This window comes from Schistocerca americana, chromosome 2 (genome assembly GCF_021461395.2).
Source record: "Schistocerca americana isolate TAMUIC-IGC-003095 chromosome 2, iqSchAmer2.1, whole genome shotgun sequence".
Lineage (NCBI taxonomy): Eukaryota > Metazoa > Arthropoda > Insecta > Orthoptera > Acrididae > Schistocerca > Schistocerca americana.
This window is the reverse complement of record NC_060120.1, coordinates 791,093,397-791,106,764: the sequence shown is the minus strand read 5'-3', so window position 1 is coordinate 791,106,764 and position 13,368 is coordinate 791,093,397. Positions and strand designations below refer to the sequence as shown.

General features: G+C 46.9%; 1 protein-coding gene across 1 annotated transcript in view; it reads left to right on the top strand.

The window, feature by feature from the left end:
* Positions 1 to 13,368, top strand: part of LOC124595259 (1-phosphatidylinositol 4,5-bisphosphate phosphodiesterase epsilon-1-like) — a 453,437-nt gene that overhangs the window by 314,195 nt on the left and 125,874 nt on the right. Inside the window, exon 10 of the mRNA XM_047133927.1 lies at positions 1,860 to 2,311. Coding sequence (XP_046989883.1) covers positions 1,860 to 2,311 — 452 coding nt within the window. The remainder of the gene's footprint in view (positions 1 to 1,859; positions 2,312 to 13,368) is intronic.

Genomic DNA, 13,368 nt, shown 5'->3' with positions numbered 1-13,368 from the left:
AGGGAGAAATGATCGTCACGATAAAATAAGAGAAATTAGGGCACGCACAGAAAAATTTATGAGCTCGTTTTTCCAGCATGACGTTCGAGAGTGGAACAGTAGAGAGACAGCTTGAAGGTGGTTCATTGAACCCACTACCACGCACCTTACTGTGAATAGCAGAGTAATCACGTAGATGCAGATGTACGTCATGTTTGGTCTTGGTCAGCTGAAGTCGCAAGTCTACCGCAATCGTCCGACCTCATTAGGACTGCTAAAAGACAACATCCGACGGCAATTTCTCACTGTACAGTGCCGTTCACAGTATTGTCCCTCTCCTGAAGGTAGTGTTGAAGAGACGGCCGGTGTGGCCGAGCGGTCCTAGGCGCTTCAGTCTGGAACTGCGCGACCACTACGGTCGCAGGTTCGAATCCTGCCTCGGGCATGGATGTGTGTGGTGACCTTAGGTCAGTTCTGTTTAAGTAGTTCTAAATTCTAGGAATGTAGTCGAATTAAGTCGGGTGATGCTGAGGGAATTAGATTTGAAAATGAGACACTTAAAGTAGTAAAGGAGTTTTGCTATTTGGGGAGCAAAATAACTGATGATGGTCGAAGTAGAGAGGATAGAAAATGTAGACTGGCAATGGCAATGAAAGCGTTTCTGAAAAATAGGAATTTGTTAACATCGAGTATAGATTTAAGTGTCAGGGAGTCGTTTCTGAAAGTATTTGTATGGAGTGTAGCCATGTATGGAAGTGAAACATGGACGATAAATAGTTTGGACGAGAAGAGAATAGAAGCTTTCGAAATGTGGTGCTACAGAAGAATGCTGAAGATTAGATGGGTAGATCACATAACTAATGAGGAGGTATTGAATAGGATTGGGGAAAAGAGAAGTTTGTGGCACAACTTGACATGAAGAAGGGACCGGTTGGTAGGGCATATTCTGAGGCATCAAGGGATCACAAATTTAGTATTGGAGGGCAGCGTGGAGGGTAAAAATCGTAGAGGGAGACCTAGAGATGAATACACTAAGCAGATTCAGAAGGATGTAGGTTACAGTAAGTATTGGGAGATGAAGAAGCTTGCCCAGGATAGAGTAGCATGGAGAGCTGCATCAAACCAGTCTCAGGAATGAAGACCACAACAACAACAACAACAAATTCTAGGGGACTGATGACCTCAGATGTTAAGTCCCATAGTGCTCAGAGCCAGTGTTGAAGAATGACGGCCGACATATTCAGCAATTGGCATAAAGAACGTCTTTTCTAAAAATCAATTGCTGTGCTGATTATTGTTTTTAATATCGTATGAAGAGCCATTTGTTGGTCATTTAGTGCACTTTTCTTTTTCTTTTTTTCTCGTAAAACCCTGTGTCACTTCAAGCATGTATGTCAATGTTTACCTCTTACCCTGGATTATTCTGTGAAGAATTTTCAAAAGTTAATGGACTTTTGGGTCGTCCTGTATATCGTTGGTACGGATGTCGACTATAGTATCTTTACACCTGTCTCACTCCCTTCTTCACTACTGCTTCCCTGTCATTGTTATCGAGTTTATGTAAACGCACACCTCCAGATATTTAATAGATGTCACTCGCTACCAGTGACTGTCTGGCAGTTCTCGTGCGCAGCTCCCAGTATCCGCGTTCGCTGAGCCGGCCGGGATGGCCGAGCGGTTCTAGGCGCTTCAGTCCGGAACCTCGCTGCTGCTACGGTCGCAAGTACGAATCCTGCCTCGGGCGTGGATGTGTGTGATGTCCTTAGGTTAGTTAGGTTTAAGTAGTTCTAAGTTCCAGGGGGCTGATGACCTCAGATGTTAAGTCCCATAGTGCTCCGAGTCATTTGCCGTGTTCGCTGAGAGTGGGCCGGCGCTTGCAGGTGCTGCACCACGGCAGCACGGCGGTGCACTGGGACGCGGAGGGCGGGTCGCGCACGGCGCTGGTGTACGCGCGCCTGGAGCGCAGCTGCGCCACGCTGACGTGGGGGCGGCCGGCGTGGAGCGCGCTGCGCACGGGCGCGGGCGGCGGCGGCGGGCCCGCCTCCGACTACTGCCTGGGCGCCAACCCCGAGGAGGCGGTCGCGCCCGGCCTGCTGCTCAAGCTGGCGGGCGCCGAGCCCACGCTCGAGGAGGGCTACCTCGACCTCGCCTGCGTCAAGGAGATCTCTCAGGGCGGCCGCGACCGAGACCGCGACCCCGACCTGCTGACCGCCTGCCGCCGCTACGGCCTCGACAAGTTCGCCACGCGCGACTGCGTGCTCGCGCTCGTCTACGGCGCCAACCTCAGCGACAACCGCGTCCTCTTCCTGCTCTGCCCGCCGACGCTCTGCAAGTAAGTCCGCCGTCCTGTGCACGCGCCGATTTTGCTAAGTGGGGACAAAGTGCAGGTGAGAGGATGAGGACCAAACAGGTCACGCGGACGCACTGCGGGAAATACCTTCCAATGGAGGTACATACACATGGAGGTATTCCAGTGGAAGTGGGCCCACTTGATCCTAAAGACAAAAGATCTTTGACACTTATAGATTTGAGTGCTATCTGTTCCGTCCGACATGTCCGACGGAACAGACACCACTCGCGATGAAACAGCTGGAACATACAGGGTGTTACAAAAAGGTACGGTCAAACTTTCAGGAAACATTCCTCACACACAAAGAAAGAAAATATGTTATGTGGACATGTGTCCGGGAACGCTTACTTTCCATGTTAGAGCTCATTTTATTACTTCTCTTCAAATCACATTAATCATGGAATGGAAACACACAGCAACAGAACGTACCAGCGTGACTTCAAACACTTTGTTACAGGAAATGTTCAAAATGTCCTTCGTTAGCGAGGATACATGCATCCACCCTCCGTTACATGGAATCCCTGATACGCTGATGCAGCCCTGGAGAATGGCGTATTGTATCACAGACGTCCACAATACGAGCACGAAGAGTGTCTACATTTGGTGCCGGGGTTGCGTAGACAAGAGCTTTCAAATACCCCCATAAATGAAAGTCAAGAAGGTTGAGATCAGGAGAGCGTGGAGGCCATGGAATTGGTCCGCCTCTACCAATCCATCGGTCACCGAATCTGTTGTTGAGAAGCGTACGAACACTTCGACTGAAATGTGCAGGAACTCCATCGTGCATGTACCACATGTTGTGCCGTACTTGTAAAGGCACATGTTATAGCAGCTCAGGTAGAGTGCCCCGTATGTAATCATGATAACGTGCTCCATTGAGCGTAGGTGGAAGAACATGGGACCCAATCAAGACATCACCAACAAAGCCTGCCAAAAGTTCACAGAAAATCTGTGTTGATGACGTGATTGCACAATTGCGTGCAGATTCTCGCCAGCCCACACATGTTGATTGTGAAAATTTACAATTTGATCACGTTAGAATGAAGCCTCATCCGTAAAGAGAACATTTGCACTGAAATGAGGATTGACACATTGTTGGATGAAACATTCGCGGAAGTGTACCCGTGGAGGCCAATCAGCTGCTGATAGTGCCTGCACACGTTGTACATGGTACAGAAACAACTGGTTCTCCCGTAGCACTCTCCATACAGTGACATGATCAACGTTACCTTGTACAGCAGCAATTCTCTGACGCTGACATTAGGGTTATCGTCAACTGCACGAAGAATTGCCTCTTCCATTACAGGTGTCCTCGTCGTTCTAGGTCTTCCCCAGTCGCGAGTCGTAGGCTGGAATGTTCCGTGCTCCCTAAGACGCCGATCAATTGCTTCGAACGTCTTCCTGTCGGGACGCCTTCGTTCTGGAAATCTGTCTCGATACAAACGTACCGCGCCACGGCTATTGCCCCGTGCTAATCCATACATCAAATGGGCATCTGCCAACTCCGCTTCTGTAAACATTGCACTGACTGCTAAACCACGTTCGTGATGAACACTAACCTGTTGATGCTACGTACTGATGTGCTTGATGCTAGTACTGTAGAGCAATGAGTCGCACGTCAACACAAGCACCGAAGTCAACATTACCTTTCTTTCAATTGGGCCAACTGGCGGTGAATCTAGGAAGTACAGTACATGCTGACGAAACTAAAATGAGCTCTAACATGGAAATTAAGCGTTTCCGGACACATGTCCACATAACATCTTTTCTTTATTTGTATGTGAGGATGTTTCCTGAAAGTTTGGCCGTACCTTTTTGTAACACCCTGAATACACGAATAACTGGGGTGAAAGGAACGGAAAGAAAACGGGATGGGATAGAGATAGGAAGGAAATAATGAGAAAAGTGGCAGCCATTCTAGTGATCTCGATACGCTATTCTGTCTGGCATTGGTTCGAGAAAAGTCGCCAATATTCTACTGTTTCCTTTTACAGAGAACATTCGATACGTATCGTTATAAATACGGACTATTCGCCGAATAGGAAGCTAGTTTACACAAGATGGGATTCTCTTGTATATGTGTATAACCACTTTAAATAAAACTTTCTTAACATCTGCATGTGACTTGATTATTTTTTATCACGGTAAAAGTAAAGGTAGATCAAGATGTCTTTAGCGCCCCCTCCTTGAGGTTTTTCCGTATCCACCACTGAATAGAGACATTACGGAATTTCGAAAAAGTGATCCTTTAATTCTGTTTCACAGTGTAGTTCAGGGATGAACGGCCAGATGTCAGTGTCCAATGGGCACAATCCTTCGGCAAGCGACCACTTTGCCATCTTCTGGTGCGCTGGTGACACCGCGAGGAGTGGGCGAGGTAATGCTGGGGCCTCGATGGGGGATAGACCGCCACAACGCAGGGAGGGGGTGGGAAGCGATATAAGCCCCAAGCCGGCAATCAAGCAGTCACTTCATCAGCGCACCTGATGACGGCAAGATGGTCGCTTGCGTAAAAATGTTGTACCCATTAGACACTGACAGTTAGCCGCTCCCCCGTGATCTACTTCGTTAAGTTTTTTATATTATTCTTGTTACCGCGCTTAAGGTAGAGTAACACTTTTTTATCGTAACAGTGTTTAAATAATGTCTTTTGATCATCAAATGTAGTTCCTTGTTGTTTCTTCGGTCTGATGGTTTCCACTGTGGGCCACTAATGACGACTTTGCGTCCGATCGGGGAAAAGTGCCCACACTGTTCATCGGGAAAAGTGGTCAAGGTGTTTACCCCAATACGAGTTAGTTCTTCCATATATCACGCACAATACTACAGATAAGATTGATTTCTAGACCCATCTGTCCTTCACTCGTCATTCTATTCCTTTGTGACAATTTTGAGTTGATTAATTTGTACTATTTAAAACCCTCTTTGTTCTGTTTTATTTAGACTAATAGAAAAATTTGGTCTAAAATGGTCTGCTCCAGCCACTTGGTAAAGTTTCATATGCTAGGGCATCAAAATGCCTAGACAATATATCCAAAAACCAGAACAGTACACTTGGGATGCTGTTGCGATGGCAATGGCCACATTAGTGCCTTACTTAGAGGAAAGTGGTCACTCTGTAAGCCTCAAAACGCATGTAGCTCCTATATATTATTTTCTGTTTCATTTAGAAATATTTGGTGCGATACCTTATAAAATGTACGTTCCAAATAAGTAACCGACAAGCTTCTGTGAATAACCATGGTTTGGTAAATATTCAGTTTTCTTTAGAAAGCACTTCACCCCACCTTAACCTACTAGTGTTTTAGCTCCACACTCCACACACAAAAGCTCAAAGGACGTGGCCCCTCGGAGATGGACTGTACCTTGCGATAGGTTACCCCAGAATCTGACCTCTTCCAAGCGAAATAAGGCGCCGAAAATCCATGGATCGTTCTGCAATTATGTCTTCTCATTGAGGAAAGAAATAATTATTAGGAAGTGAACGATGAGATGACAATTCGCCAGTACAAGATGTAGTCATAAAATTGTATCTATCGCGTCGAAAAAAATCAGACTGCGACGGCGACACTTGGTTTTGTTTTTAGTCCTTCCCTATACATTTACCTTCTATGTGACACATTTTTCACGGCGATGCATGACTTGCCAGAGGGCTTGATTGTAAAAGCCTGCGTTTTAATTGCTCACCAATCAATACACCTAGAATATCACCATGTCGTATTTCTTGAAATGCCTGACACGCAATGCTTTTCTCACCGGAGGGAGGAGGGGGAAGTCACTGGGCATCATGTCAAGAGACTGCGGAGGCGAGGCAAAATTTAATTACTTTCTTTTATTTTCTCCTGCCAGTAACATCTGTTTTTATGTTTAATTTAACAACACTGCAACGCGTTTCGAGCATGTTTTGTTCATCTTGAGCCGTTTACACGAAAGTCTCGTTAAGACACAGCAGCCCCACCACACCAGCAGAAGATATCGCTGGACATCAATTTCACCACCACCCCTCTCCAGACAAGTATCCCAACAGCTACACCAGCAGATAACAATGAACAAGAGTCCTATGTTAATTTAGTTTAAGACATTTTATTTTTAAGTAACAATTTTCTGTATGTACAAACGGCTGAAGATGAGCAGGCCCTCCTCGAAACGCGCTGCAATATGTTAAGCATGATGATGACGAGGTCCCATACTCCGAGGAGCGTAGGGGACGATGCGGGAGACCCGCACCGCCGTACTAGGCAAGGTCCTAGTGGACGTTGTTTGCCATTGCCTTCCTCCGACCGTAAAGGGGATGAATGATGATGATGATGACGACACAACAAGACCCAGTCATCTCGAGACAGGAGAAATCCATAACCCCGCCGGGAATCGAACCCGGGACCCCGTGCGCAGGAAGCGAGAACGCTGCCGCAAGACCACGAGCTGCAGACAGTTACATAAAAACAATTCAATGTGACTTACGAATAAGTAATTATTCCACACAATCAGGGTTCTGAAACGTAGACAGCATGTCCATAAGTAACCATAATTTAATCGCTCAAAGAAGCAGCACATCTAACTGGGTACAGTGCAGAATGAGCTGGGGAGTCTCCGTGGAAGAAAAACACCCGATCGGAGATCTTACTGCGCAACTTCGTCTTGACAGCCTGACATAACCTTGCCAGGAAAATTCGGTAGTATGCTCCTGTGTCGATTTCCCATTTATGAATATCACGACTTCGTTATTTTCTCCATGTCTGGACGGAGGTGCTTCTGATTCCGCAACTGATGTTCAGTTAATGAAGAGCCACTCCATTTCCTTTTTTAAGAACTTCATTAAGTTCACAAGACTGGTTCTGGCCTTTAAATTAGGCCATTATCAAGTGTATCTGGAAGTTATGCTGTACAGATGCAATGTCAAATGAACTGATTAATTTGACTGCTGCTCTACAGCGTGACTTTCAGATACACTTGATAATGGCCTAATACGAGGGTCGTCCACGTAGTAAGTTCCGTTTCTATTTCCATCTGCGGCAGCGCTACGATCGCAGTTCCGAGCGTGCGCGGCAGTTACTCTGACTCAAGGAGAAGACATGTACTTCATTTTCAGATCGCTACTGCCGACGTGTGCTTTGAAGTGCTTCTTTATATTGTCAGCCGTAACTGAAAATGCCGCCGCGTGTGAAATCAGATCTGTGATTCGTTTCCTAAATGCAAAGAAAGTTAAACCAAAGGAAATTCATCGGCAAATCTGCGAAGTTTACGGACAAAATGCTATGAATGATTCAATGGTTAGAAGATGGGTCATACTGTTCAATGAAGGACGTGATCAAGTGCACGATGATGACCTAAGTGGACGTCCGTCTGTGGTTACTGATGAATTGGTTCACACAATTGAAGAGAAGATCAAGCACAACCATAAGTTTACACTTAGCGCCCTTGCTATGGAAGTTCCACAAATCTTACAATCACTAATTCATGAAATTGTTATGAAAAACTTAAATTTCGAAAACTTTGTTCACATTGGGTACCCAAAATTCTTACTGAACAACACAAAAAACGACGGATGGGCAGTGCACTTCAGTTTTCGACACCCTACAGTGAAGAAGTCGATGGTTTTCTTTCTAGGACAGTCACGGGGGATGAAACTTGGGTATCGACGACACCGCTGAAACAAAACGGCAATAAATGGAATGGAAGCACACTTCATTCCCAACGAAGGTTAAGCTTAAGCAAATTTTGACACCTCGAAAAGTCATGTGCACCGTTTTTTGGGACAGAAATCGCATTTTGTTGATTGATTTCTCACCACGAGGCCAAACAATCAATGCACATGGTTTCTGCGAGACCATTAAGAAATTGCGCCGCGCAGTACAGAACAAGTGCCGAGGATTACTGTCAAAAGGCGGTGTTTTTTTTACGATAATGCCTGACCTCCACGGTGAATGTGACCAAACAACTCTTAAGGAAATTTCACTGGGGCGCATTTGATCATCCTCCGTACAGCCCGGACCTCGCTCCTAGCGACTTTCATCTCTTCTTACACCTAAAATCTGTCCTTGGTGATCAACGCTTCAACGATGATGACGAACTGAAAGAACATGTTCCCACGTGGTTGAGTACATAGGTGGCAACCTTCTATGAAGAAGGCACACAAAAACCTGTGCCACGCTATGACAAGTGCCTACAAAATTTCGGAAACTATGTAGAAAAGTAGTTTAACAGTTGTAGATTTTTGAACAATAAATATTATTTCTGTATCTGTACACGTTTGTTTTGTATAACCAAACGGAATTTACTTTGTGGACATACCTCGTATAAAGTCTCTTGTGAAGTTAATAAAGTTCTTACAAAAGCAAGTGGAGCGGCTTTTCATTAATCATGGGTTTGTACCACATCATGGTAGTCCCAAAACACATGTGATCACCTTGCCCAATACGGATGGGTCTCCACCTTTTTCGGCGGTGGCAAACCCACATGTTTGCATTGTCTGATTCGCTTATTTGTTTCGGTGTCACAGTGGTACACCCCGAACTCGTCCATGGTAGTGAGGTGGCTTGGATGGGTCTAATAGAGCTGCAACATTCCCTATGTTTCTGAATAGGTGTGAGCAATGCTGAACGCAGCGGACGACAATCTTTGTCTCATTCAAAATGTCGTGCAAGACGATTAAAACTGCTCCATGACTGATTTCCTCTTTTTCCACTGTTGTCTCGTCTCTGGTATGCCGGTCTTGGAGCTCCATGGTTTCACCATGCTTGCGATTCCCAGCTATTAACAGACAGATGGTCTGCCACTTCGTTCTTCGTCATTCAAACTTGTTCAGTCACATTGAAAACGACTGCACGACATAACCATTGTGTCATATGATGGTGTATTGCTGACGTGCACTCCCACCAACTTATCAAGACTAACAGCAGCGTTGTAGCCCCCTCCCCTCTCCTCATGCGCAGCAAATGAATTACCGCACAGTACTCCACTTTATATATGGCCTGAGCCACTTTGTTTTGGCTTATCTAGCACCGTGTTGCGACGTTTTGGAGCATGTGTACCATTAATGCAGACGTGTAGAGGGGCGGACAAAGATATGGCAACACCGCGAAAAATGCATACTTAAACAAAAATTCAGATGCTACCCAACCTTGCAGTTTGCACTGGTGTACTTCACCATGGACGGCCTGTATACTGTCCTCAATACGTTGCAAGTCTCAGTCGTGGTCAGGACAGTGCTTTGTGTAGTTTTGAGTGCATAATGTTCGAAGTCAGAGCATTCGAATGTGGGAAAATTATTGGTGCTATTATGGTGGGTGCCTCTGTAACCAAGGCAGCTGACGTGTTCGGTGTTTCAAGAGCCACCGTATAGAAGATTTACACCGCTTATAGGCAAAGAGGAGAAACATCATCCGCTAAGTCACAACGCGGACGAAAGTGTGTGTTGAATGATTGTGACAGGCGGTCATTGAAGAGGACTCTGACGAAAAATTAAGAGGACGACAGCTGCGAAAGTCACTGCAGAACTAAACATCGCACTAGCGAACCCTGTGAGTATGAGTGTTGTTTCACACTGTTTCTAACTTCTGGCCGACTTTACGTCACAAGAGTGAAACATGATGGGAATTCGGTGATGATTTGGACAGCCACATCGTGGTATTCCAAGGGCCCCATGGTTACTCCGCAAGGTCGCATTACTGGCAAGGATTAAGTGACCATTTTGGCTTATCAGTTCCATCCCATGGTTGATCCTGTGTTCCAAGACGACAGGACTTGTGTGCGCACAGCTCGCATCAGACGTTACTAGCTTTGTGAGCACGAGGATGAATTTTCGCGACTCCCTTGGTCACCACAGTCAACAGATTTCAATATTATTGATCCTTTGTGGTCTGCTTAGGGGAAGAGAATGCGTGAACGCTATCCATCTCACATATACCATCTGTACCTGAACTTGCTACTGGTTTGCAGGAAGAACGATACCAGATTCCGTTGAAAACCGCATAGGACCTGTATACCGAAACTCTTCGAAGCTGTTTTAATGCCAACGGTTTTCTCACGAGGTATTAAACGTGGTAATCAGATGTGTTTTTGATGTTTTCATATTTCTGTCCATCCCAAATCAACAATAAATTAATTACCTAGCTTGGCTTTTTTTCGAGGTGATAATTAAATGTCTATGGCTAAGCTTCGTGTAGGATGCTAAGAAATGAATTTCACGGGAAATTCAAAAAAGCAAAACGATAATTAATAATATGGACATGTAGAGAAACTGAGAAACAGATTATTGAGCAAAATTAATACTGCACAGAAGAAGATTAAACGTAATTATGGAGAAATAAAAAGTGGAGGTTAGAGGTACAAACACAAGGGCTGATAAATTTTAGACATTCGTCGACGGCCGATACCAAGGAGCTGGCCTGAATCGTGTAGGAAGAAAGGCAGTTGATGTGGGAAACACAGCTGATAAAAATAATGCTGTAAAAATGAGAAATACTCGCAGTTAGAGATGCAATAGTTATGTGTGTAAGGAAACGTACCACTCGACGCGTCTGCCAGTAGTGGCACTGTAGTCTAACTCGCATGTTGTGTGTTTTGAGTGATAAGTGTTAATTTTTCCTGTTAGTGCACGTGTGATGACACACGTCTTGCTATCGCAGTGTTCATTATGGGACGAAGAATGAATACACGCCTGGTATTAGTAACTCAATAGAGAACGGCAGTGCTGCGTGTACATCAATTATTCGAGAGGAATTTACCGGCAGAAATGCAGTTTGCATGTGGAACACGTCCCAGCATTTTGCTACCTGCCAGGAGAGCGCCGGTGTAGCAAGTGCTTTGACACCGACAAGAGCACTAGAAAGACGGCAAATAGGCGACATATGTTCCGCCAGTCTCTGCGCATAACGTAGCACACTGCGTTCGTGCACACCTCTATGCTAAAATCAATAAGAGCTACATGAACTAAAATATTTAAAAAAGGTTCAAAAGCTGTGGACCAAGAAACTACCATTAGATTTTCAGGAAAGCATACGCTTCACACTATCGATACGGACCACAAAAGGGGAAATCAGCTGACATAGGAAACTGTGACAAGGGGCAAGTTGTACTGGCCCGGCGCTTAGGACCGACCACCAAGACGCTATTGTGAGCATCTGTGGAAAATGGTTGAAAGACGGTAGAACCACAAGCAGAATAATTATAGTATTTGGACATCGGAGGCTTGCCCCTTCTGTAAAGTTGGATAGGTGATGATCTATGGCACATCCGACGATAGAGTACGATGCTGGTGCAGGCACAAAAGTTTGGGAGCATACCGTTCAGCGCACATTGCTGAGTATGGGACTCCACCGCGGACGACCACCATGTTTTTCCATGTTAACATAACGACAATGTCAACTGCTATTGCGGTGGGCATAGGATGGGCGCGACTGGGCGGTGGAACAATGGAAACTTGTCGTTTGGGCGAATGGATAAAGTTTCTTGTTACGCAATGTGCCGGCCGAAGTGGCCGTGCGGTTAAAGGCGCTGCAGTCTGGAACCGCAGGACCGCTACGGTCGCAGGTTCGAATCCTGCCTCGGGCATGGATGTTTGTGATGTCATTAGGATAGTTAGGTTTAACTACACTCCTGGAAATGGAAAAAAGAACACATTGACACCGGTGTGTCAGACCCACCATACTTGCTCCGGACACTGCGAGAGGGCTGTACAAGCAATGATCACACGCACGGCACAGCGGACACACCAGGAACCGCGGTGTTGGCCGTCGAATGGCGCTAGCTGCGCAGCATTTGTGCACCGCCGCCGTCAGTGTCAGCCAGTTTGCCGTGGCATACGGAGCTCCATCGCAGTCTTTAACACTGGTAGCATGCCGCGACAGCGTGGACGTGAACCGTATGTTTAGTTGACGGACTTTGAGCGAGGGCGTATAGTGGGCATGCGGGAGGCCGGGTGGACGTACCGCCGAATTGCTCAACACGTGGGGCGTGAGGTCTCCACAGTACGTCGATGTTGTCGCCAGTGGTCGGCGGAAGGTGCACGTGCCCGTCGACCTGGGACCGGACCGCAGCGACGCACGGATGCACGCCAAGACCGTAGGATCCTACGCAGTGCCGTAGGGGACCGCACCGCCACTTCCCAGCAAATTAGGGACACTGTTGCTCCTGGGGTATCGGCGAGGACCATTCGCAACCGTCTCCATGAAGCTGGGCTACGGTCCCGCACACCGTTAGGCCGTCTTCCGCTCACGCCCCAACATCGTGCAGCCCGCCTCCAGTGGTGTCGCGACAGGCGTGAATGGAGGGACGAATGGAGACGTGTCGTCTTCAGCGATGAGAGTCGCTTCTGCCTTGGTGCCAATGATGGTCGTATGCGTGTTTGGCGCCGTGCAGGTGAGCGCCACAATCAGGACTGCATACGACCGAGGCACACAGGGCCAACACCCGGCATCATGGTGTGGGGAGCGATCTCCTACACTGGCCGTACACCACTGGTGATCGTCGAGGGGACACTGAATAGTGCACGGTACATCCAAACCGTCATCGAACCCATCGTTCTACCATTCCTAGACCGGCAAGGGAACTTGCTGTTCCAACAGGACAATGCACGTCCGCATGTATCCCGTGCCACCCAACGTGCTCTAGAAGGTGTAAGTCAACTACCCTGGCCAGCAAGATCTCCGGATCTGTCCCCCATTGAGCATGTTTGGGACTGGATGAAGCGTCGTCTCACGCGGTCTGCACGTCCAGCACGAACGCTGGTCCAACTGAGGCGCCAGGTGGAAATGGCATGGCAAGCCGTTCCACAGGACTACATCCAGCATCTCTACGATCGTCTCCATGGGAGAATAGCAGCCTGCATTGCTGCGAAAGGTGGATATACACTGTACTAGTGCCGACATTGTGCATGCTCTGTTGCCTGTGTCTATGTGCCTGTGGTTCTGTCAGTGTGATCATGTGATGTATCTGACCCCAGGAATGTGTCAATAAAGTTTCCCCTTCCTGGGACAATGAATTCACGGTGTTCGTATTTCAATTTCCAGGAGTGTAGTTCTAAGTTCTAGGGGACTAAT